Here is a 25,528-nt window from a genome sequence, read left to right on the forward strand (position 1 = left end):
TTAACAAAAATGAACTGAAGAGCTTTATTGACATCACAGTACATTCAAGAATAATTTTAAGAACATTACAGCTGAAAGAGAATGGCATGTTTATAGTCTTATTAAGCACTATTTTTTGAAAAAAATGTAATACAAAGAAATCCTATTAAGTAACTTGGAGCAGCATTTGGAAAAAGTACACCTATTTACAGGTTAAAAAAAAAAAAAGATTCTGGTTTCACCTACACAGCCACAATGTGCCTCTATAATGAGACAAGCCCTTAAAACTCATGGAATTTTTTAAACATCATGGCATTCTTGCCACATCATTCCTCAGCGTTTACGACGGGGAGGGGTTGTTGATCTGAAAAAAAAAAAGGGAAAAGACAAATTTAAAAATAAAAATGTATTTTACACTAAAGAATCTGCAATTTTTAAATAAATATTATTATATAGGATTTCTAAAATTATTTAAGACTATGATCATTTATCAAGTACCAAACTGAGTTTATTAAAGAGAGAGAGAGAAAGGACACTTTCAACTTTGAATAAATTCAGTCAAATTTTTTTTAAAAATCAGACAAAATACTTTAAAAAGTATACTACCTTGATCGGGACTTAGACTTGTGTTTGCGGCTTGCCTTCTTACCAGACCTTTGAGATTTCTCCATGGATCGCGATCGACTATGTTTAGGCTTCTTAGCCTTCTTTTCTTTGCTACTTCCTGGAGATTCAGAACTGCTCCTTCCACTAGAATCAGAGCCTGAATGTTTTTTGCTATCTTTGGTAGTACTTTTCTTACTATCCTGTCTAGAATCATGTCTGATAATTTTAACAGATATAGAACCACTCCTAGAGAATGTTCTTTCACTTTCTCGTTTCCTTTTTAACCTATCATCCTGACTACTGAACTTAAAATCTTTTTCTTCCCTTTTTTGTTTCTCTTTTCTTTTATCTTGTTCACGTTCCCTTTCTTTGTCTTTCTTTTTCCTATCTTTATCTATACTTCGGCTCCTCTCCTTTTTTCTCTCTTGTTCTTTAGCCTCACCTTTATGCTTATGACTGCTCCCACTAAGATTTCCACGTTGATCATCAATTTTACGCCTATCTCGACTCCTACTGCGACTGGACCGATTGGTTCGCCTATCTCTTGAGCGACTTCTACTTCTACGTCTCTCTCGAGAAGGACTCCGATTTCTTCGTCTTTCTCTTTCAATGCTATTTCTATTAGATCTCCTCCTATCTCTAATCTTTACTCTAGCCCTATTGCTCTCTATTTTAATTCTGCGAGAGTAACTTCTACTTCTACTCCGTCTAGCTTTAATTGTTGGAGATCTACTCCTACTATGTCTTTTTTTCCTTTTAGGAGAAGAAGATCGAGAAGAAGTACGACTACTACCTGAGCTAGAACTGTATGAAGAGCTAGAGACAGTACTACTAGTACTACTAGTTCTGCTATTGCTACTGGAACTACCACTACTAGAACTTCCTGATCTACTCCTTCCTTGTTTCTCTTTTTCTTTATGCTCTTTTTTTGGTTCTAAAACTGACGTAGTTTCATTTGGAGTTCTTTTCTTTTCATTAACCACATCACCATCTGCTTCTCTTGCTTCTAGTAGTGATAAACTATTTTGCTCTTTATGGATAAATTCATTCATCTCTTTTGTAACCCTTTCTGTTTGTTGCTTTTCTTCTGAAACAGAAAAAGACAAAAATACTATGAAAAGTCAAATGTATAAAGAAAAAAACTCCCAAATTACCAAATTTCAAGCTATTAGATGGTAACAGTAAAACAGCATTCTTCAACAGAAATAGGATACAAGCCACATAAGCAATTCAAAATTGTCTAGTGACTACTTTAAAAAAACAGAGATGAACTTAATTTCAATAGTTTGTTACATATATCAATATATCAAAAATATTATCATTTCAACATGTAATAAATTTAAAAGAATACTAAGATATTCTGCCTCATAAAATCTTTCAAATCTATTATGTATTTTATACATACTTACAGCATATTTCAATTTAGGGTTAGCTACATTTCAAATGCTCAATAGCTACATGTAGTTAGCCATGCTCCTCCTGGACAATACAGCAACAGAGTACCAAAGTGTAAAAGTACATTTGAAGCCATTTGAAAAGATTTCCTTTTGTCCAATAGGGCAACTTAAAGGTAAGTAAGTAATTTATAGGGAATTTTCAACTGCTAACTCTTAATAATTACCTTCCCAACTGTCCAAGTAGGATTTTTCCAAAAACTTCAAAATACTCTTTCAGTCAGTATTCCTAATATTCCTAATATCATTAAAGAACTACAGTCATATATAGTATTTTGCATAAAAAAGCTTCTATTAAGTCCCCTTTTTATTTCCTCAAATATACTAGCTAACATTAAATATTCTAGCAACAAATTACTTTTCAATAGTTTTACAAATTTCAAAAGCCTTTTTTCATTTTGAGAACTTTAGAAAGAAATAAAAATACACTGTTTCTTAATTTACAGCTACTGAAATTAACATCTTACAAAACAAGACAAAGTTTACCTTTTGTAAACTACATATTTTGAATACTACAATTAATTTTGATAAAAACTACAAATAAGCCAAAACTCTTAGTCTCAGTTACATCACATATTATCTACATTCTAACCTTAATTCTATCCTTGATATTGTTAGGTTGGTTAAAAAAATAAAAAGAAACACAATCAAAACTAGACAAAAATTAAGGGAGTCTAAAAGCTATACCTTCCATCTGTTTATCATGTAACAGCTGCTGTTCTTTTTCTTTTCTCCAAAAAGCTTCCTGTTTTTGCCGGATTCGGTGCCGTAATTCCTCATCATCAGTGTCAGATGACTCAGAGCCTCTGTCACTCCTCTCATCTTCACTGTCTCCTGATCCATAACCACCCAGTCCACCTGTGTGCATAAAGCCCAGTCTATCATATGGAAAAGTTATTCTATACACTAAAAAATTTTTAAGGTCCGAGAAGAAAGCTAATTGCTTTTTTAATTGCCTTTTCTTGAAAGAATATGCTTATTCGGGGTGGGGAGGAGTATAAATTTCAATTTTTAAGGTGTTCATAAATCCCTCCTGAAAATTAACAGAATCTCATTCTTTCTGGAGTATTTCATATATTTCTCACCACAAAGGAACCGTGATAATGATTTTGTTTTACTGTTCACCCTAACCAATAAAACCATTTAACAGGGCAATAACAAAGCCTCACTAAAGCACAGTCAATTCAACTACCAATGATCCTAAAAGTATTTCTAAAATTATTTCATTGTTCAAAGCTCAGAAATCCCAGGTAGAATGCAAAGTATTTTTTCCCTAAAAGAATTAGAATACTGTAATTCTCATTGATCAGAAATGGTACGGTGCTAAAACTACTCCCCACCCTGAAGTGACCTAAATAGTAATCATCACAAAATCACATGGGCATTTGGTTCTACCCATTTCTGTTGATCCCCACAAAGATCAATTTGATATGATGTGGAAAAGGCATGTTTAAGCTTTTATATACCTGAGAATATACCATGCAAAGAGCAAATTATGAACACATCACTACTATTATACAATGATACTATAAGATAAACTCTTTTCCTCTGTGTTAAAACTCGACTTAACTACAACACAATCTAAATAAAGGTGCTTAAAGCATTAGTGGATAGGTTCCTCCCTAAAGCATGTATGCAATAGTTTTGAAAGGGAGCTTAAATATTATCACAGCTAAATTATGAACTATTACAACTTGCCCCAATAAACTATGAATTAGTCACATTTATAATGATTTATAATAATCCCTCTGTGAATGCTTTAGTCAAAAAAGTAGGCAAACCTTTTAGAGACTGATATAACCCTAAGACCTAGGTTTTATAAACTGAGTAGGAACAGTACAGTTTCAAAACAGAACATGTAGAGAGACAAGGTAAGTGTGAGTTTCCCTTTAAGGCCCTCTCACAAATAAGGAAAACACTTACCGAGTCCAGTGAGGGAAGCCAGTGCACTGGACTGTGCCAGCTGTTTTGCAGGAGCTTTGTATCACATCAACAACAGGAACAACATGTTAACACAAATAGCCACGATTTCATAGTCATGAGAGTCTATGGTATTGTTAAATCTACTACTATTGCTGCTTTTTGGGGAGAGAAGAAACATTAAAAACATAACATTCACTTTAAACCAGTAGCATGTCTGGCCTTGAAATTATAATCCTGAAGTGAGCTGAAATTGGTTTATAATGATGAAAAATGTTGACCAGTACATCAAGTATTTTATTTTTGAGGTATGGTCCATAATTTAATTTTGCTTTCAATATATTTTGTAAGTGTTACTAAAAATGGGGGGGATGGGTGAATTTCTTGCTTCTGTAAGAACTACAAGTGGTAAACTGTGAAAACTGAAGGTTCATAATTCATTAGTGAAACTGAACTGTATTAGAAGTTATACACCAATACCATGGTATCTATAAAAAAAAACAAAATCAGGTGAAATAAATTGAACATCAAGAATTTTTCCACTATACATTTTATAGAACAACAGCATAATTGCTAATTTGTGCTCAGGCAAGTTGGATAAAAGAAAAATATTTGTATAGTTTTAATATGGTGTCTACAAACCTAACCTTTCCTGGAGAGTTAAAACATGCAAGAAGAAAATATTCAAATATCTGCTAGAATTCAGCAAGGACAACCAAAAAAAGTCCAAAATAGCCACCGAAACCAAAATACTCCCAGAAAAACAAAACCAAGAACACCCACAATATACCTTTCGTTGCTTTCCGGTGTGCATCTTTGGCTACATAATAAATTTCTTCATCTGTGACATCTAGTAGAATTTCGGTCAGAAGCATTTTTGTCAGCAACATCTATGAAAGGGTATTTTATGTGTTTATATATATTTATGTATATTATTTCTAATTTAATTATTATAGTTACTAATACAGTTTGATATTCTCAAAAAATTTAATGGGCAAAGCCATTTTATAAAACATTTTTAAAGAAGAGATCGTATCAACCATTCCAAGGAACTGAGTATCTTGAAAATTATTCTAAAATACAAAAACTGGGGTGCCTGGGTGGCTCAGCTGGTTAAGTGTCTGACTCTTGATTTCAGCTCAGGTCATGATCTCAGGGTTGTGAGATCAAGCCCCGTGTCGGGCTTCATGCTGGGCGTGGATGGACCCTACTTAAGATTCTCTCTCCCCCTCGACACCCCCTTTCCCTCTCTAAAAATAAATAAATAAATAAAAATAACAAATTTTTTAAAACCCTGTACATATGTGGCAAGAAATTTAACATTCTACCATTTGATACTCTTTCTCTTCTTCAGTCATCTCTGGTTCGCTTTGCTCTTCTTGAGGAACTGGAGATGGACTTCTGGTGACTTTTCCACTACTAGCAGCCTCAACATTTTCAGTGTCTTCATCTTCCTCATCACTATCCTAAACACAAGTAATAGTATGGGTAGCCCAAATTCAGGCTTATAATGTAAAATCATTACTTTACACACTCTATTTGAAAACTCTAAATTAAAAAGACTATGAAACAGATATATAAAAATGAAATTTCTCTCTAAATTACACTTTTATACTACAGACTTCATTTAATAGTATAAAGTGTTACCTGAAAGGAAATATAAGATTACAAGATAGCTTATCATATTTAATTATTTTAATTACGTCTCAAATTTTTTTCCTTAGTCAATTTTGACTTTATTTTATAAATAACTAGAAATATATCAGGCCAAGACTGACTTAATTAATATCCATTATACATGATGGTCCTGAAATGAGCGGCTTGTAAAACTCTGGGTAAGTGGACCACATTTATACTATTCAGTGTAACTTTTAAAACTATAAGGTATTTACCTAAAATCTTATGACTTAATTTGCTTCTTTTTTTGCTATGAAATGCACAGATAAGAAATGAGATGTACTTCAGATGGAGGAAATGCCAGCAGTTTGCTTCTGGCTGTAGGTTTTCAGTCCTACTAAGTAAAAGACAAGGTGATCACTGAAATACTAGTTTGGAAAGACTATTTGAATCAGGGAAAGACTATATGGAACACAAGGCCAAAGGCATTTGGGAGGAGAGGGAAGATAATCTCCGAACAATTCTTTGACACTTAAACCTATTAAATCTGGAAATCCACTATTTCACCTAAAGAGTTAAAAATTACAAAAAAAAAAAAGTGAACTTTAATAGTGGCAGTCTTTTGGTTCTTCTTTGTCTTCAACAAAAACACATCTTTGGCATGGTTCTTTTGTCAAAAGATAAAAGTAACTTACGGCATTTGTGAAATTTAAGCTAAACTAATGTCTGCTTAAATCTAGTTACCCTGCTGTCTCCCTGAGATTTATTTCTGAAGCACAAAATGGCCTTGGGAAGCCGACCTATTTCCAGAGTTGCATACTGGCCCGTGCTGTGGCTATCATGTCATCTGAGAGCACATTACTGGTAAATAAAAAAATTCCTAACCCACTCAACACCATCTAAGTGATGAAGCTTTAAAGTTAAATTTAACTTTGTTACTTTTAGTGCTCATGTCAGAAACTATTAAAGTTATTACATCATCTGGTATAAACACGTATTTAAATGTTCAAAAAAGGCAGATTTACTCCTCTTTTGCCATTTTAACTTAGTTTTGTCTTATAATCCGCCACTAGGGAATCAGCTGTACTGAAACAAGAAAATAGATTCGTCTCTCAAGGTAAGACCTATCTAGCATCCCACAGAATAATTTCTCTCTGGAAAGAAATGTTTTATAAACTTACTGCCTCTTTTCTCCTTACTCTACCCTCAATAACTACATAAAAACATAATCCTCAAAATACTTACTAAAAGTAATCTCAAGAATATTATACTAATACTTTTCTATAGGCTAAATTAATTTAGTTCAATAATTTTCACATATAAATCACACGGACTTTCATGTTAAGTGATTCTAACACTTACAAATTTACTTCTCTGAGGTAAACGAGGGCCATCTCCTCCTTCAGCATCTTCTGTGGCCTTCTTTTCTTTTTTGGACAATTGTGAACGTTGTTGCTCCATTCTTTCTTTCTCCAACTTCTTCTGCTTTTCGCGTTCCATTTTTTCAAGACCTTCTCGAATCCAAGCTGGAAGAGTCCTGCGTTTTACTGCATCTGTTTCACATGAAAAGATGTATTTCTAAGTTAAGTAAAAATCATAAACGCATGAGTTCCTTATTCTTGAATTTCTAAAACCTTTTAAGTAAATTAAAGAATCCTGGTGCCACTTGAGTACTTATTAACTATTATTCTCCAGTAAGACAGTGGTAAAGCAACCCATTAACCATTATGCTTCTCTTTAAGATCATTTTTAATGACAGCAGTGAATACTGTGTTAATGCTTATAATAAGCCAGGCACTATGAAAGCACATTAAACCATCATCTCGCTTAATTAAAAAAAAAAAAATCACTATTACTCAATCTCTTTTACAAATAAGAAAACTGAGGCTCATAAAGATTAAGTGATGTGCTCAAAATTAAAGAGACAGTAGTAGTGATGTGGGCTAATTCCAAGCCAAACTCTTACACTACACGGTGCTTCCTAAAATACGAAAACAGAACAGAGTCAAACCAAAGCACAAGTCTATTTTCACACTGAGAATTCATCTGAACAAGTATGGTTCCCTAAGTTAAAAAAGTTAGAATCTTCTTAAAATGTCTACTTTGTAATAAAAAGTTAAGACTTGAACATTCTGGTCTATTAAGTATTTGATTTGGATTTCTAGATATAAAGTACTGTAAGTTTGTAACTTGTCACTAGGCCTAAATTAGTTATGTTAAAAATTTAAATCTTCTGCCAAAATATTTCTGGAAATTTGAAATAATAAAAGGAAAATGAATCTGATATTAGTGTATCAGATGAATGGAGTGGAAAGAGACCAGAGACAGAGAACAACTAACAGGTTTTAAAAGGGGGAAATGTTCATAAACTGGTATAATATATCAAATTGTCAACATTGAAAAAATATCAAGATGCTATGGCCATGATAAATTTACAATTTATCACAAAATTTGGAGTTTAAGGTAACAATATTTTTTAAAGAAAATTATTCAGAACTTTTTATATTTTATACCAGTATCCTTTTTGTAACTTAAAGGGTTATGCCTATAAAATGATAGGGTTTTAAACTATCAATTCCTAACATATCAGAAGCGTGAGAACTATTTAAGATACATGATCAAGAAATCATGCCAACTGTGGTTCACTAAATTTAAATAGCTACCAATTTGTGGAGGCTCCTGCTTCACAGGAAGTGCAATAGGTGATCTCTGCCGATCCCTGAATGATGATGGCCTTTCTCTTCGATTCTGGGGAGGTGCTGGAGGTCCTGGAGGTCCTGGTTGCCAATAAGGAGGATGAAATCCACCTTGCGGTGGACCAAAAGCAGCCCCATGCTGAAAGAGTATTGCAGTTTATTTTTCTTCACATTAATACAATATACTCTCTGGGATACACGTGTGTTATGAACTGGGACAGTAGAAATCCATGTGTGCAGCAAATCCAAGAATTCCATGGTTCTAATATCCACCGATATTTCTGTAGCCCCAAGAACCTAGGCTTACTCTTCTTAAGAAAGATAAAGATTTTCTGCCTATGTAAATGCAAAGAGCCATCTAAAATTCAGCTAGTACACTATTTACAAGAAGTATAGGAAAGGATATATATATATATATGACCTTTTTCATTCTGAATCCATTTATAAACTAGTCCTTCCACTACCAAGAAATTAAGTGTCAATTTTTCTGTAACTAGAAAATACAAGAAAAAAATTTTTAAATCAATTCTAAGTTATTTCTTAGGGGAACTTGTTTCTATAATCTTGCAATAAGTATCTATTTTAAACAAAATAAAAGTTATTGAATCATTAAATATTTTTTGCAATTTTGCTATTTTCAGAGGCTTTTCTAAGCCCACTGCCAACAGAGCTCTCTGGCTTGTTAGCATAGGGATCCATCAAGATAATAGGGTGTAAGTAGAAGCTCCCTGCCACTATATTTCTTCAAAACCAAACCAAACAAAAACTGTCATATCTGTACACCAAGTATGAGTATACCACACTTATCTGAATATGTATGAATAAAGATTACTCTCAAGGTGAATACTGGTTAAATTTATGTCCATTATTAATCTAATTAGTGAAATAATGTATGAGTTTTTTCAAAATTTTGAATTATGATCGCTCAGTTTATAAGGTAACAACTGCAATCAGTTATTTCAAATGATACCTAGCACTGCAGTTTAAAGGTGGACCCTTGGCAGAGTAGTTAGAGAAAATAAAGCCCCACATAATGTTACTATTCCCCATAGAGTTCTATGTCCCTAGGAATGAATTAGATGCTACAAAGGAAATTATGTACAATTCCATTAACATGTCATGTCAGAATGGAAAAAAAAAATGACGTCACTAGAAGTCGTAATTCTACATAGCAGAAGGAACTGCATTTAGGAAGATATTCTGTTCTTCATGTATTTTATTCATGTCTTATCCATAATCTATTATTGACAAATAATGTATTCAACTACTGTGCATTTTCTAAACTTTATTCAACATTTAAATATACCATTTTGAAATTATTAGAAAACAAAACATCATATAGCTATTGCACTTACACATTTTTCATTTTCTCCAAACTTTTCCCTAACAATCCTTTATATCATTCTCCTAAGCAAATCAAAAACCAGAAAATAAGAATCTAATGATTTTAATACCCAAAAATTGGTAACTTTTCTAAGACATAATATACCCTTATCTGTACAAGACTGAAAAGTGAAACACAGATCTTAGGTACTCTTGATGAGACACTTCCAAAGAATGGATTACGTGCACATCTACAATATTAAAGCAACAAAATATCTTTCACCTGATAGTCAAACTGGTTCACTGGCCCCACTGCAAAATTATCGGGTGGTCCACCAAAGTTGTGATTGTTCTGGTTAAATATATGCCTGTTGTCAGGGGCAAATTCCCCACTGTCCTGACTGTTGCTGTCTTCGGAAGGAGGAACAATGTCCATTGGGCCTGGTGTTGGTGGCATCCATGGCTGATCTGGAGGGGGGTGTGGGGGCTGCTGATGCATTCCCCATTCTATTTAGGATTTAGGCATAAAAACATTCAACAGGGGGTTATAACAAAATCAACACGAATTTTTAAGATCTCAAGAAAGATTTTTCAGCAAAGAAACAGATTTAAAAATTTATGACTTCTTGGTCAAATTCCTCTTGTATATCTTAAAAATAAGCAATTAATTAAACTAATAAATAATTCAAATGAGCTAACTCCACTCTAATTCATATCCTAAACATATAGAAATCAAATGCCTGAAATTATTTTTTTAATAAATGTAACAAAATCCAAAGCAATTTTTTTGTTGAATTTTTCTATTTCTGTTCAATAACAACACCATAAAAAATAACACCTTGAGATTTTATATATAATTTTTTCTTCCATGAACACATTTATCCTCACAACATCCCTGTGAGGTAGGGAGAAATCAGGTATTATTTTTGCCAATTTAAGGAGGGGAAACTGAGGCACACAGCGGTAAATCACTTGCCCAGGTCACAAAGAAAGCCAGTAGAATAAAGTTGGGGAGTGGGAATGCCAGGGTCAGTCATTTATGAATTTGAACTTGGGAACCAAAACATTTTCAAACTTGGGGAAATTTGGTGTAGCTTCAAGAAAACTAGAAATAAACTACCTCAGAGTATCAAAGATTAGAATATTCATTATTCTTTTAAAAGTGATATTAGAGGATTATCTCCTGAATTTTCCACTCTTACATTGAGAAACAATAATAAGTATCAACAGGGAAAGGGAGATTAAAACTTCACCATCAGCATACTCAAATGTAAGATTCCTCCATAAATGTTTTGAAGTGACTATTAAAAATAATAACACAAGACATGGAAAACTGAACTAGCATCAAGAAATCTAAATCATACTGTGAATTAAAAAAGCAAACAAACAAACAAAAAAGTAAAACAGATAAAAACTTATGGAAGATCTTCACTATCTGAAAAAAAAGGGAAGAAAAAGATGGGTGGATGGTAGGGGCAGAGTATATTTGACAGAGTAATTTGTCACATAGTGACACAGTATTTCTTTAATTAGAGACTAGACATGTTTTGCTCTGCCAGTGCTGCTTCTGAAAAGGCCAGAGGTTGCAACAGAGAGACATAGAATGCTCTCTTCCCTAGATGCCAAGTGAGGTTTCCAGTGTTCCCAGCCCCTGTCAGCCTAGGAATGAAGAACCAAGAAAAGAATCAAACTGAGTGCCACAATGCTAGCAGATTGAGTACAGAATAACTTTAACCACAAAATTAATGAAACTGCCTATTCTTTAAGGAGCATTAATTTCAAGAAGTCATAAAACTAAGCAAATTAAACAGTTTAATTTAATCCACATTTTATTTTAAAAATAGTCCTAAAATCTGGATAACATGAAACAACAAACCTGGTTGCCACATTCTGTTAAAGTTTGAATCCCCTTGAAAATTCCCATGATTGTTTGGACCAGATTCCATTGTAGACATATCTTGTCCATTTGGCATCATTCCTGGTGGTTGTTCTACCATACTTTGCTGCCCTGAAGCTTCTCTTTGGGCAATCCAAGCTTGAGCCAATGCAGCCCAGTCAATCTGGCCTAACATAATTTAACATAGCAGAATTTAGCATTCAGAATTTATGAGCTGAAAGGAATAGTGCCTCTATGTAAAATAACCATCTCAGTTATTCCTTACTAGAGATTTTAAATATTACAGAATGTTATGGCTGGAAGGATGCTTAGAAAATAACCCATATCCAGGCTACAAAATAATTTAACAACTCCACAAAAACACTCTTAATGATTTCTAATATTAACTCATAAGAAATTTATCCCTTGTACCTTAGTTTAGTCTTTTAAAAGCCTTTTCTTTTTTTTAACTACTGTAAAGACAAACAATCAAACTCACTTCTTCACACAGGTCCTACCCAGGCCTACAATGGATCTTAAGACAGGAGAAATACAGTTATCTACCCCTGTTCCTCCTCACCATCACCCTTCTTTACTATGGCTCCCTTCTCTAGTCAAAACACATCTCCTTAGTCATTCTTTACTCAAAATGTATTGCCCTGCTATCTTAAAGGTCCTCTTCCCTTCTCCAATATCTATACATAACATTTTAAAATCTAATATTGTAAATAAAGGAAACAAAGTAGAATAAGATGTTTTTTCACATCTCATGAAGATTAAACAGGTATTCTCATACATTTTGGTGGAAACATAAACTGGCATAACCCAGGTGGAGCTGAACTTAAGCAATGTGTATCTAAAACTTTTCAAATGTGCCACAGTGATGTAAGAAACCTAGTTCCTGGATTTTTTTTTTTCCTCAGCAAATAACTGGACAAGTAACGATGCAATGACATGTATACAAAATTATGGTAATTATTTTAAAAAGTAAAAAGCTACACCCAATCATCCAAAAGTGATTTATTAAATTACAGTACAGTCCTATAAAAGAATGCTATCTATGTAGGTATTAAAAAAAGAAACAATCAGATTAACCCAATAAAAGCAGGGCAGTGGAAGGGTCATATCAATGAAACAAAACTGGCCATGAGTTTATAACTATTAAAGCTAAATAATAAATGGGGGCTCCCTATATTCTTTTCTACCTCCATATACACTTGAAATATTCCAAATGATATATATAGCATACCATCAGTTGACTATGAGCTACATAGAATTGTAAGATTTGGAATTAACAACAGAAGTATGTTTTACTTAAGCAACACATTTAAGGAAGATTTTTCTCTTTCTTTAGAAAAACAAGAACTAAATCAGTTTTGAAAATGTAAAATATTCATAAAGCTTTCTACTCTTTGGGGAAGTCCTCCAAAGAGAAATCCATTCCCTAATATGTATCCTATAGCTATATTATTTATGAGAAAAGATAAAATTTTGTTCATAAAATGCTCCAATAAATCAATCCCAATTCCATTTCCCTGAATCCCATCGCCTATCTCCCACTCATCTATCTCCCCTTCCCCAACTTCCAAATTGAATTTGTTTCCTTACTTGGATCCTGCTGGTGCTGGAATGACTGCATCCACTGTTGCTGGTTCAAGGGCCATTGCTGCCAAGGCTGTCCTCCTTGATCCCACATCCTGCCTTTTAAAATATATTTGATTTTCTACCTTTAACAAAATAAACAGTTAAAAAATGAGAATGAGAGTTCTTGAATTTTAAAAGCTCACACATCAAAAATTATCATAGGATGATACAGTTATGTGATTAGAGCTCTAAAATTCTGGTCAACAGGCTGCCAGAGGCTACTGAAAAGTTTAGGTTGGCAAGCAAGAGTATAAAATTTCATGTTAATGGTGGTGTCAGAGCTTGATAGCAAGCATAGCTCTAATCAATTTAGCTCAAAAAGATGGGGAAAAAAATCTGTTTTTTTCCAATACAGATCTCTGAAAATATAGTTATCTTAAAGATTAAAAGGAAAAAAGTGATTTAGTCTCTCCCCAACCAAGACTCCCTACAAAGGGTAACCAAACAACAGTTCCAGCTGAGGAAGGAAAACTCATCCTTACAAATAATTACAGCTAACAAATGCAGAAGTAGAATAGAATTAGAATGATGATGATGAATGAAATAATGAACAACTGATTCAGGAAATCTTAAAAGTTGATAGGAAATCAAATTCAAAGGTTGCTGAAATATCACCCCTACAAGACTATCAGGAGTCCCCTCTTGGATATATTATGTCCCCAGAATCACTATGAATATTTTCACCAAAAATGTCTAACTGAATCCATTTGAGCTTTTGGATCTCACTTCCAGGATAAGGATAAAGAAATTACAACGAACAAAAGAATGACATACACTGTATCAAAAGAAACAATGAGACAAATCCAGAAGGTGAGACAGTCTACAAAACCAAGTTTCTTAACATGTAAATAGCATGGAAAACAAAGGGAGAGAGAATATATATTAGTAACTACTCAATCTAGGTGATAGGTGTGGAGGAGGGGTTTCATCACACTAGTCTACTTTTCTCTAAATTACTTAGAAAACTTTCATAATAAAAAGTCTAAAATTCCTACAAGTCTAGTATATTTGTACGTTATCCAACACTGATATACAACCCTGTTCAAGAACCAATGACACACATGGTAAGTAGGGTATGTTTCTTCATTTTTAGCATAGAGCAGGCATTAAATAAATTTTTACTAAATGAATCTTTTTAGACTGACCCTTTCCTCTATTCTGAAAACAAGACAAAAGCAAGCCTCAACATTGCAGGATCACAAAAAATAAAAAAGCCAGATTAATAAGGAAGTAAGAAATACCCACTCAAATAGGACAACTGGCTGTTAAATTCAGTCTCTTAAGAGTTTGCAGCTCTAGTCTTTGCAGCATTCACAGAATGTTACAGAGTTCTATCAATGGCAGATCCTGACCTTTCAATTGAAGAACACTGTAAATTAGGAAAGATGCATTCCTTTGTTACCTTGACTTTCTTAATAGTCAAGTGCACTTGACTTCTAGTTACACGAATACAGTCTATTATAATGGCATCATTGGAATATGGCAAAATAGAAACTAAGCAGCACTACACATAAGACCAATGACTGGACTGGGTTATCAGTTCCAAGCTACATATGCTGCTGCTTCTAATCTCTCTTCAGATTTTCTTTCTTCTCTCCTTTTTCCCCTCTCCTCTTTTTCAATTATGCCTTTAAACACTTTAAAAGCTAAATGACTTACTAGAACCCTTCATAACTTTAATTAAAAGGTAACAATTAACAAAAGAGGAACACCCAGAAGAAATACCAACTGCTATTTTGACTGACCTCAGAGGTTCACCTTCTGTTTAAAATTTAGGTTGATTCAGACTACAGCTTGGAAGCATAGCAGCAAGATTACTTATGCCCTGAGGGGGGGAAAGAAAAATAGTATATGTTTACTCTTAGATTATGAAGAGTTACTAGAATAAAAATAAATTCTAGAGATGCAACATCAAAGTGTGATCATCTCCAAATTAATCTGGAGCTTCTTCTTTCATTAACTTTATAATGAGAAACTATTTACCATTTTAAAGTTAAGGGAAATTGGTACATCACAAATAAGAAAGCAAAACTTAACATTTTTTTCCTCTCAAAATAGCTTTTTATCTACTGGAACAACTCATTAATACAAAATACTATCAAACAATTTAGGTACTGTCATACATGCTGAGAAAAAAGGAACAACAAACATTTGAAAAGACGATCTCATCCACCTGGTATTAACTTAAATGGCACAAAGAAGTAATAAAATGCTTTAATTTAAATTTTTCTATAAAATTCTAATTTTAAAAATTAACACCAGCAAGGCGAAAACAATTTGTCCCTCGAACGTTTGCATTTTATTCCCATTAGATCAACAGCTTTTAAAAGTTGATAGAAAGACAAATGTATTCTTTTTATCTTCCAGCTTCTTGCACACAGCAGTCACTAAATACCAACTGAGAAAATGAACTGTCTCTGGCTCCTTCTATTTACTTTTAAAGGTTATCGATAAGGAAATGGTTGTATTTATGAGAACCAAAAAGCTGGTGTAAGCATGGTTTGCTGTGTTTTCCAAAGCTCTAATGGTATATCAGAACTCAATGTATGTATTTTTCTGTCATAGGTTATAAACTCATACAACGTAGGCATTATAACTAGCTCTATACAGTGCCTCCTAGAGTTGCGAAGAGATGTGCATTCAGTAAAACCACGTTAATGATGAAAATGATGTGTACTGGGGCGCCTGGGTGGCTCAGTCATTAAGCGTCTACCTTCGGCTCAGGTCATGATCCCAGGGTCCTGGGATTGAGCCCCGCATCGGGCTCCCTGTCTGCAGGAAGCCTGCTTCTCCCTCTCCCACTCTCCGTGCTTGTGTTCCCTCTCTCGCTGTGTCTCTCTGTGTCAAATAAATAAATAAAATCTTTAAAAAAAAAAAAAAAAAAGGAAAGAAAATTATGTGTACTTACTCCCTACCATAATTTCCAATACAGATTTACTTCTCTAAAAATCACTCCAAAGTTACTTTCACTTACTCATGTTTAATGGTTGTCATGAACAACTTGTTCAGTTCTCCTTTTTAGTTTCTGACCATCACCAGTAACCTGGACTTCAGAGCACAAGCTCTGGTTCATGATGCCTACCTAAACCATTCACTAGCTGTATGAACATGGGCAAATTAACCACTCTCTAATTCTCCTTTATCTCATCTGTAAAACAGAGGACATAGTGTCTACTTCATAGAGTTCTTGTGAGGATTAAATGAGAAACATGAAAACTCAGCAAAAGAGCCTTCAAAAAGTAGTGCTTAATATCACCACAAAGACTTTCTCAGTATCATTTTTGATAGCACTCCTCAAGTTTACAAATGGGCTGGGGTGGGGTGGGGAGCGTGGGGTTGGTAATCAAGCCAAGCCATTTTTACTCAACTCTCTTTTCTTCTTTAAAAGCAATTTGAGACTTAACCAGATTTCATTTTATCTTTGGAAAAATATCTTCCTGTCCCTACCTTTCACAAGATCATAAATTGAAGCTTTTATTATTTAAAAAAAGAAAAAAGAAACTTCAAAAGTTTTCCTATGCTCAATAAGTTTTTACTTGCATATTTTCAACAGATTGATCTGTATTACTTGTAGCCATTTTTGTTTGTTGAAACCAGTCACTTCTACTTTTACTATGTTTTCCAAGGCTTCTTAACCCCAAGTTTTTATGGAAGCTACTATTCATATACAGTGTTTAATACACTTAGGCTGAGAAAAATACGAAAAGAGATGCGAAATTGTGAGAAGCAGAATGGAATAAAAACATAGCAAAGAAGGTGACAGTAAAAGTCAAAGAAGTTGTTAGGAAGTATTTAATAAAATGCTTCAATTAAGTCTGCAGTTGAGAAACTTGACGTGGCCACAGAGGATGAGTGTTGAATGAGGGAGTAGGTAAAATACCCAATAGTCTTTTGTGGAGACAATTTAGCGTTACCGTATTTTAGCAAAATTGTAAATGCACATCCCTCTGACCTAGCAATTCTACTTAAAGAACTTAAACCATAGAGGAGTATACTCACCAGGTTACCCAAAAACCTGCAACATGTTTATAACTGGGAACATCTGCTTTTAAGGTCACTTTTAAGGCAGAGATAAAAGTGAACCATACAGTCGATTGTTACTCAGCCATTACAATGAGTTAGATGGACTTTTATATGCTGACATATACTGATAAATAAACTGCTTTAAGAAGTGAAAAAAACTGGGTCGCCTGGGTGGTTCAGTCATTAAGCATCTGCCTTCAGCTCAGATCATGGATCCCAGGGTCCTGGCATCAAGCCCCGCATCAGGCTCCCTGCTTGGCGGGAAGCCTGCTTCTCTCTCCCCCACTCCCCCTCATGTTCCCTCTCTCGCTGTGTCTCTCTGTCAAATAAATAAATAAAATCTTTTAAAAAAGTGTGATACACTATGAATAATGATCACATTTGAGGTTTTTTCTTATTAGGAATGCAATTTAGGGGCACCTGGGTGGCTCAGTCAGTTGGGCACCTGCTTTCGGCTCAGGTCATGGTCCCGGGACCCTGGGATCCAGCCCCGCGTTGGGCTCCCTGCTCAGTGGGGAGCCTGCTTCTCCCTCTCCCTCTGCCTCTCCCCCTGCTTGTGCTCTCCCTCTCTGTGTCAGATAAATAAATAAAATCTTAAAAAAAAAAAAATGCAATTTAGGAGTGCCTGGATGGCTCAGTCAGTTAAGTGTCTGCCTTTGGCAAGGTCCTGGGAGCAAGCCCAGCGTCAGGCTCCCTACTCATCAGAGAGCCTCCCTCTCCCTCTATTGCTCCCCCTGTTTGTTCTCTAATAAATAAATAAAATCTTTTAAAAAAAAGAAAAGAATGCAATTTAGGGGTGCCTGGATGGCGCAGTCACTTCTGACTCTTGGTTTCTGCTCAGGTCATGATCTCAGGGTTCTAGGATCAAGCCCCATGTGAGGCTCCATGCTCAGTGCAGTCTGCTTAAGATTCTCTCTCCATCTGCCCCTCCCTGCCCCCCCCACACTCTCTAATAAATAAATCTTAAAAAAAAAAAAAAGAATGCAATTTAGTATAGAAAATTCCTAAAATTACAAAAAAAGTTTAAAAACTGGTAAGCTCTAGGAAGTAAAAACAGAGATAAGGAAATGTTAATTATTTTATATCTTTGTATTCTTTGAATGATTTTACCATGAGTATTTTTATTTTTTTTAAAAGATCTTTTTGAGAGAGAGAGCGAGAGCAAGCAGGAGAGGAACAGAGGGAGCGGGACAAGCAGACTCTGCGTTGAGGGCAGAACCTGATGTGGGGCTCAATCCCATACGCCTGAGGCCATGACCAGCCAAAACCAAGAGTTGGATGCTTAATTGACTGAACCACCCAGATGCCCCATGAGTGTGTATTTTTTTTTTTTTTTAAGATTTTTATTTGTCAGAGAGAGAGAGAGCACACAAGCAGGTGGAGAGGCAGGCAAAGGGAGAAGCAAGATCCCCAGTGAGCAAGGAGCCCAATGTGGAACTCGATCCCAGGACCCTGGGATTATGACCTAAGCCAAAGGCAGACGCTTAACCGACTGAGCCACCCAGGTGGTGTCCCAAGTGTGTATTTTTAAAAAATAAGTCTAGGGGCAGTGTGCACCTAATCTCAGCTGGTCCGCCCGAGACCCCGAGCGCCAACCCTATTCCCCCATGCGGTCCCATTTCCGCTCCAACAAGATGAAAGAAACTATCATGAACCAGGAGAAACTCGCCAAACTGCAAGCACAAGTGCGCACTGGTGGGAAAGGAACTGCTCGCCGAAAGAAGAAGGTGGTTCATAGAACGGCTACAGCAGATGATAAAAAATTTCAGTTCTCCTTAAAGAAGTTAGGGGTAAACAATATCTCTGGTATTGAAGAAGTGAATATGTTCACAAACCAAGGAACAGTGATCCACTTTAACAACCCCAAAGTTCAGGCATCACTGGCAGCGAACACTTTCACCATTACAGGCCATGCTGAGACAAAGCAGCTGACAGAAATGCTACCCAGTATCTTAAACCAACTTGGTGCAGACAGTCTGACTAGTTTAAGAAGACTGGCTGAAGCTCTGCCCAAACAATCTGTGGATGGAAAAGCACCACTTGCTACCAGAGAGGATGATGATGATGATGAAGTTCCAGATCTTGTGGAGAATTTTGATGAAGCTTCCAAGAATGAAGCAAACTGAATTGAGTCAACTTCTGAAGAACATAAAACTTGAAGAAGTTACTGGCGCTACTATTTTACATTATGACTGCTTTTTAAAATTTTGTTCGTGGATCTGATAAAATCTAGATCTCTAATATTTTTAAGCCCAAGCTCCTTGGACACTGCAGCTCTTTTCAGTTTTTGCTAATACACAATTCATTCTTTGCAGCTAATTAAGCTGAAGAAGCCTAGGAATAAAGTTTGAAACAAGGTTTATAAAGTTCTTTGCCTAGGGGGGAAAAAAAAGTCTAGGGGCGCCTAGGTGGCTCAGTCGTTAAGCGTCTGCCTTCGGCTCAGGTCATGATCCCAGGGTCCTGGGATCGAGCCCCACATCGGGCTCCCTGCTCCGCAGGAAGCCAGCTTCTCCCTCGCCCACTCCCCTTGCTTGGGTTCCCTCTCTCGCCGTGTCTCTGTCAAGTAAATAAATAAAATCTTTTTAAAAAATACAAATAAATAAATAAATAAAAATAAGTCTATCGATCTTTAAAGAATCAAAGGAAGCTGATCAGCACAGTCATTGATACAGGCAATAAACATCACACAAGTAATATAACCATGAGACTCTGGACAAATTAGCTGACCTCTGTCTCATTTTCTTATGAAGGATTTGGAGTAAATTTCTATAATCTAGTCCAAAAAGGGTATCTCTGGTCATGAGAATAAAATATAGAGTTATACTGAATTTTGTAAAGGGACAGATTTTAAGAAAAGACTTAGTATACTCAAATATTTAATATAAACTTTTATATGTTTCAGCATTTAGCACAGTGCTTGATAAAGGATTTCATCAATTAATTCTTGATTAAAGAACATGACTAATTATACGTGATTTGATAGAAAGGATTTAGAAACCCCACACTTTCTTCATCTTCACCATATAATCTTCTTTACTAATAAACATAACTGCAAAATCTGGAAAACAGGAATATGAAGGCACATATGGCAATAATAAAAAAATTTATTTTGTAATTTCAGTATTTTTCAATGAAATAACAGCCCTATATCCTAACAACAGCCTTATAGCTTTAAAACTGACATTTAAACATTGGTTTAATAATGACTTAGAAAATACTGATAACTGTGAGTGGTAAGTACATTAGGGTTCACTACACTCTACTTTTGCACTGTTTGAAAATTTCCATAATAAGTTAAAGATGATGCAGTATACAGTTACAGAGACTTACAATGAATTTTCATTTTTTTTCTTTCCCCAAACAAGATCTTCTTTAGGGAAGAGTCTTATAATTATTTGAATTCTCCATGGTGCTTTGTCCATATTAAGTAGTGAAAAACTTTACTCTTCGCTAAAATTTATTAACAAGTAAGTACACTAATATTCAATGAGGAAAGTAACATTTATTACTGCTATTCTGATTTTATAACATCAAAAATCAAGTCCAAGTTATTTGTCCTTCCTTTAGCCTTAATTTTAAAGATCTCAGGCTCAACTCAAATTTGGAAAATTTGATTATAGATCAGCCAGGCTGGAAGCCTTTTCCTTTATGGGATTAAATTAACTGCTATTTCCTTGGAAACAACTGGGATTTAGGAAAAACTGAAAGACCAATAACCATGGTTTACATCAGATCATCCAAGTTATCACATATGGCTGGAAAATCTAGTTTCTGACTATGACCAGTGTTATGGATTGAACTGTGTCCCCTTAAAAAAGGTATGTTTAAGTCCTAGCCACACTCCCATAAACTATGAATGTGACCTTATCTGGAAATAGGGTCTCTGCAGATGTATTCAAGATGTGAGGTCACACTGGATTAATGTAGGTCCTAATCCAATGATTGGTGTTTTTATTAGAGACACAGACACACACAGGGAGAACACCATTATGACCACAGAAGCAGAGACTGGAGTGATGTGTCTACAGCCAAGGAAAACCAAGGACCGCTGGGCACCACCAGGCGCTAGGAGGAGACAAAGGGGCAAGGAAGGATCTTCCTCTAAAACAGGGGTGGGGAGTTGGGAGTGGAGCAAGCATGGCCCTGCAGAAACCTTTATTTCAGACTTCTAGCCCAGAGAACTGTGAAAGAATAAATTTCTGTTGTTTTAGGCCACTCAGTTTGTGGTAATTTGTTATAGTATCCCTAAGAAACTAACAAAATGAGAAATGATCATCATTTATCTTATCATTTCTTAGATGACTCTGTATTAAAATATTGCTGAGGTTTTTTGGGTTTTTTAAAGATTTTATTTATTTGGGAGACAGAATGAGAGAGAAAGCGAGCATGAGAGTGGGGAGGGTCAGAGGGAGAGGAGCCTGATGCGGGACTTGATCCTGGAACTCCAAGACCTGAGCCGAAGGCAGTTGCTTAACCAACTAAGCCACCCAGGCGCCCTGCTCTGGGGTTCTTAAAATTACTTGTTTAAATGACAATCATTAAATATTTGCAAAAGTCCTCTCATAAACTGAGAAAGATGAATGAGGATGAAAATGTAGTGTTTTGTTTTAAAGCATTTAGCATCAAAAAAATAAGGGGCACTTGGGTGGCTCAGTCGGTTAAGCATCAACTCTTGATCTCAGCTTAGGTCATGATCACAGGGTTGTGAGATGGAGCCCCGCATCAGGGTCCACACTGGAGGGCATGGAGCCTACTTAAGATTCTCTCCCTCTTCCTCTGCCCCTCCTCTCCTGGTGTGTGTGTTGGGGGGGGGGGGGGGGCATGTGCGCATGTGCACGCACTCTCCCTCTCTCTAAAAAAAAAAATAAATAAAGCACTTAAGCATTAACCGCAAAATCAGAGATACAGAAACACATCTATACTTTGATCCATATGGTGAAATGTTTCTCACATCACAAAATGCAACAAACTTCTTCTCCCCTGCTATTTCAACCCTACATACCAGCTGACTGACCTCAAAGTCAAAAGGAATTAATTTGTTCAATTTCAGGTTAGGTGGAAATGGCCCCAGTAAAGGCTAACCTTATAATCATGTGAAATGTAGTAAAAAAAAAAAAACAAAAAACAAAAAACATTTGCTACTTGATGGGACATACATTTTAGTATATATTTAAATACTTTGCAGCTTGTAGATCAGAAGAGGCACTCAAAAAACATTGGAGAATTGGATAGTTTGGATACAGATACAAAAAAAAGTGATAATTGAAAAATAAATGTACAGAGAGCAAGTGAGCCTAAAGGAAACAACACCCCAGTGGCAGAAAGCACACATATCTTGGTTCTAATACCATTCTCCAATAAAAGGAATCAGAATCCTTAGAGAAATAACTGATTCTTCAGACTGAGATAAAAAAATATACAGAAAGTCTGGAGTATCGTATAGTGCCAAGAAGTGCTAAAAAAAAATTTTTTTTAATTAAAAAATTAAAAGGATGGGGGCATTTCACTGTAGACAACTGAAAGAGCTCCCAATGTCCAAAGCTGGAACAATTTGAGCAACAAAATAAAGTTAACATTGGCTTATAACACAAATTATACATAAATATCTCATGTGTTCATACTGATATAAATAAATGATTAAGTAAATTGGCAGGGCAGACAAATCTCCCATGCAGAGGAATTCCAAATAAAGTATGTAGATACTCCACCCTAAAGGAGGGAGAACATAACTCTCTAATCCTCAAATGTAGACTGTGCAAAAGGACTTCCAATGAGTACAGTATGGAAAGGAGGAGGTGGATAGAAAAGAGTAATCTTACAGTGGAGAAACTTGACAAACACTACTTTAAGGAGGTGATCAAGGTCAATATCAATGTGATAAATCACATTCATATTACATACCCTTGATAGGATATTCTGAAAAAGGCACTGCTCCTCTGCAATCTTCCTCTCCAAAACCCCTACTGCCAGTCTTACCATGAGAAAAACATCAAATTCCAGTAGGAGGGCACACTACAATATACCTGACCAGTAATCCTCAAAACTGTCAAGGTCACTGTATTAAGTTTGCTAGGGCTGCCATAACAAAGTACCACACACTGGGTAGCTTAAAGAACAGAAATTTATTTCCTCATAGTTCTAGAGGCTAGAAGTCCAAAATTGAACTTGGACAGCAGGGTTGGTTTCATTTGAAGGCCTCGCTCTTTGACTTACAGATTGCTGTCTTCTATATCTTTATATGGTCTCCCCTCTTGTGTCCTAATCTCTTCTTATAAGGACACCAGTCATAAGGGATTAGGGCCTACCATAATGACTTCATTTTACTTCTTTAAAGACCCCATCTCCACATATGGCTACTTCTGAGGTACTGACTTCAACATATGAATTTTGGAGGGACACAATTCAGCCTGTAACAGTCATCAAAAACTAAGAAAGCGTGAAAACTGTCACAACCAACAGAAAGCTAAGGACACATGACAACATCTATCCTAAATGGAATCCTGGGACAGAAAAAAACATTAGGTTAAAACTCAGGATATATGAATAAACTACAGACTTTAGTTAATAATAATTTGTCAATATTAGTCATTAAGTGTAACAGATATATCATACTGACCTATACTAATAATAAACTGTGTGTGTGTGTGTAAGGCGGGGGTGTTTATATGGGAACTCTACCATCTGCTCAGTTTTTCTGTAAATCTAAAACGGTTTTAAAAATAAAGTCTCATGAACATCTTAAAAGAACCGGTTTACTGTTACTACCCCTATAGACCCACGATAGTCCTACAAGTGACTCTTTAGTGTTCAAGTTTGTTTTCACTTTTGCTTAGCTGCACTCAAGTCACAAATTCCAAGTTTATTTTGCTCTTCTATGAATTAGCCATCAACAATCAAAATCTGTCGAACGCCCATGATGTTCAGATAACAATATTCACAAGATAACACAACTGAAATGTTGGATATACTCTTCCCTCGTGAACCTTAACACATAATGTCCATCACTGGATAAAAACACAACAAAATTACAACCTAGGGAACCTAATTGTAGTTAACAGGACGCATTTGCCCTTGGCTGCGCCTGCGTAGTCGAACTGCACAGCGCAAAAGGTCCAGGTCCGGCCCCCGCCTCCTCGGCCCCCTAGCACCCCCTCCCCATAAGGGGGTTCCCACTGCGCACGCGCAGTGCTTAACGGCCGGTCAGGAGCCCAACAATTAGTCCCTTCTCACCCGAGAGAAAACTCTCATAGTTAAGACGAAGGGGTCGTGAGCATTCTCTTTAATAACAGCATTTCCTTTTCACCGAGAGCAGAGCTCTGACTCACCAAGTCGGGCGGACACCGCCGCTTTAAGGAGATGAGGTTCCAGCGGTCGCGCCAAGCAGCGTACGCAGCCTACGTGTTTAAGTTATGCTAGCTTCGCCACAGAAACCAAGAAGTCTGTAATGGCCTGCGAAGTCCCCACGCGTAATTGTTCTCCACCACTTACCCACTCTGGTTCCGGAACACCGTTGTCGCCACCGTTCCTGCAATACCTCTCCAAACCTTTCGATGCTTCTACTTCTTCACGAACAAGACAAGATGGCGCCCGATTGGTTGCACCCGGAAGTGAATAATAATAACATCCGCTTGTCATCTGAAGCCATATTGTCCCCTAGCCTGGTCTTTGAGCACGTGACTATACCCAGTTAACTTGTCTCGATGCCATTTTTGTTTTGGGCAAAGCCCCCGGCACTTCGTAGTCAACACCGTGCAAGTGTCTGAACATTCCTGTAGGATACCTTTTGAGTCATGCTGAACCCGTTTTCATCTTTACAATAGCCAGAAAGCCAGGAGCTTAAGTGTTCGGTACAAAACGCCCTCAATTTTTTTTTTTTTTACTTTAGCAACGTGATCCTCCTTCAAGGGGAAGTATGTTCCCCGCCAGGAACGTTTTCGCTTCGGAAAAGGGGGGTTGAATTCGCGGCGCTACTTTCAGACTACGGAGAGGCGTGAGGGTCAAACTGAACCAACTCCGGCGGGCTGCTCGGTACGCCCAGAGCGGCATTTTTCTCGTCGGAACTTCTGGAGGACTCCAGGCTTGGGTCGTATAGAGCGTTGCTGACGGCTACGGCGAACGTTAGTGAAATGGCCAGGCTAGATGGTAGCGTCTGCAGAGACCTTAACGGAACCCGCGGCGATTGCTCTCTTTGTTAATCTCAAAACATCGCGCCCCCTTCCGGCGATATTTGCTCAGCTCTACGTCACCCAGTTAGTCCCGATATTTCGTTCTTTACCCGTGACCCTTACGGGAAAGTGGGGAAATCAGTTTCTGTCCTGTTACTCCTGTCTCTCGACTACAAGATGGCCTCCCGAAAGGGTTTATGCAATGCAATTCTTCGCATAGAATAC

At 36.3% G+C, this 25,528-nt stretch overlaps 2 protein-coding genes across 6 annotated transcripts; one reads left to right on the plus strand and one right to left on the minus strand.

Annotated features, from left to right (window-relative positions):
• On the minus strand, nucleotides 1–24,733 carry PNISR (PNN interacting serine and arginine rich protein). 5 transcript variants are annotated; one of them, XM_034991586.1, is made up of 13 exons: nucleotides 24,627–24,733; nucleotides 14,861–14,940; nucleotides 13,080–13,198; nucleotides 11,472–11,660; nucleotides 9,879–10,102; nucleotides 8,240–8,411; nucleotides 6,939–7,129; nucleotides 5,288–5,425; nucleotides 4,750–4,849; nucleotides 3,963–4,016; nucleotides 2,727–2,897; nucleotides 586–1,672; nucleotides 1–343 (listed from the first exon to the last, which is right to left on the minus strand). In XM_034991586.1, exons 3-13 carry the CDS (start codon nucleotides 13,165–13,167, stop codon nucleotides 313–315), a joined length of 2,445 nt encoding a protein of 814 aa, XP_034847477.1. In that variant the 5' UTR covers nucleotides 13,168–13,198; nucleotides 14,861–14,940; nucleotides 24,627–24,733; the 3' UTR covers nucleotides 1–312. The 5 variants fall into 5 exon arrangements, 4 of the variants coding, with proteins under 4 accessions (XP_034847477.1, XP_034847479.1, XP_034847478.1 ...); XM_034991587.1 differs by having other exon boundaries at nucleotides 313–343; nucleotides 24,464–24,729; XM_034991588.1 differs by lacking the exon at nucleotides 14,861–14,940 and having other exon boundaries at nucleotides 24,627–24,729.
• On the plus strand, nucleotides 18,756–19,264 carry LOC118001476 (transcription factor BTF3-like). The gene has a single exon (XM_034991592.1). The coding sequence runs from the start codon at nucleotides 18,773–18,775 to the stop codon at nucleotides 19,262–19,264; it is 492 nt and encodes a 163-aa protein (XP_034847483.1). The 5' UTR covers nucleotides 18,756–18,772.
• Nucleotides 24,734–25,528: the final 795 nt, after the last annotated feature.

The sequence above is a fragment of the Mirounga leonina genome, unplaced genomic scaffold, assembly GCF_011800145.1.
Source record: "Mirounga leonina isolate KUSES-001 unplaced genomic scaffold, KU_Mleo_1.0 Mir_53, whole genome shotgun sequence".
Lineage (NCBI taxonomy): Eukaryota > Metazoa > Chordata > Mammalia > Carnivora > Phocidae > Mirounga > Mirounga leonina.

Excerpts from the sequence above, each read along its gene's own strand:
- PNISR (XM_034991586.1), bottom strand. The coding sequence starts at position 13,167 with ATGTGGGATCAAGGAGGACAGCCTTGGCAGCAATGGCCCTTGAACCAG. Across the intron at positions 7,130-8,239 it reads GCAGGAGCCTCCACAAATTG|ATGCAGTAAAACGCAGGACT; the intron begins GTAGCTATTTAA and ends CATGTGAAACAG. Across the intron at positions 4,017-4,749 it reads ACACCGGAAAGCAACGAAAG|CTCCTGCAAAACAGCTGGCA; the intron begins GTATATTGTGGG and ends TGTGATACAAAG.
- LOC118001476 (XM_034991592.1), top strand. The coding sequence starts at position 18,773 with ATGAAAGAAACTATCATGAACCAGGAGAAACTCGCCAAACTGCAAGCA.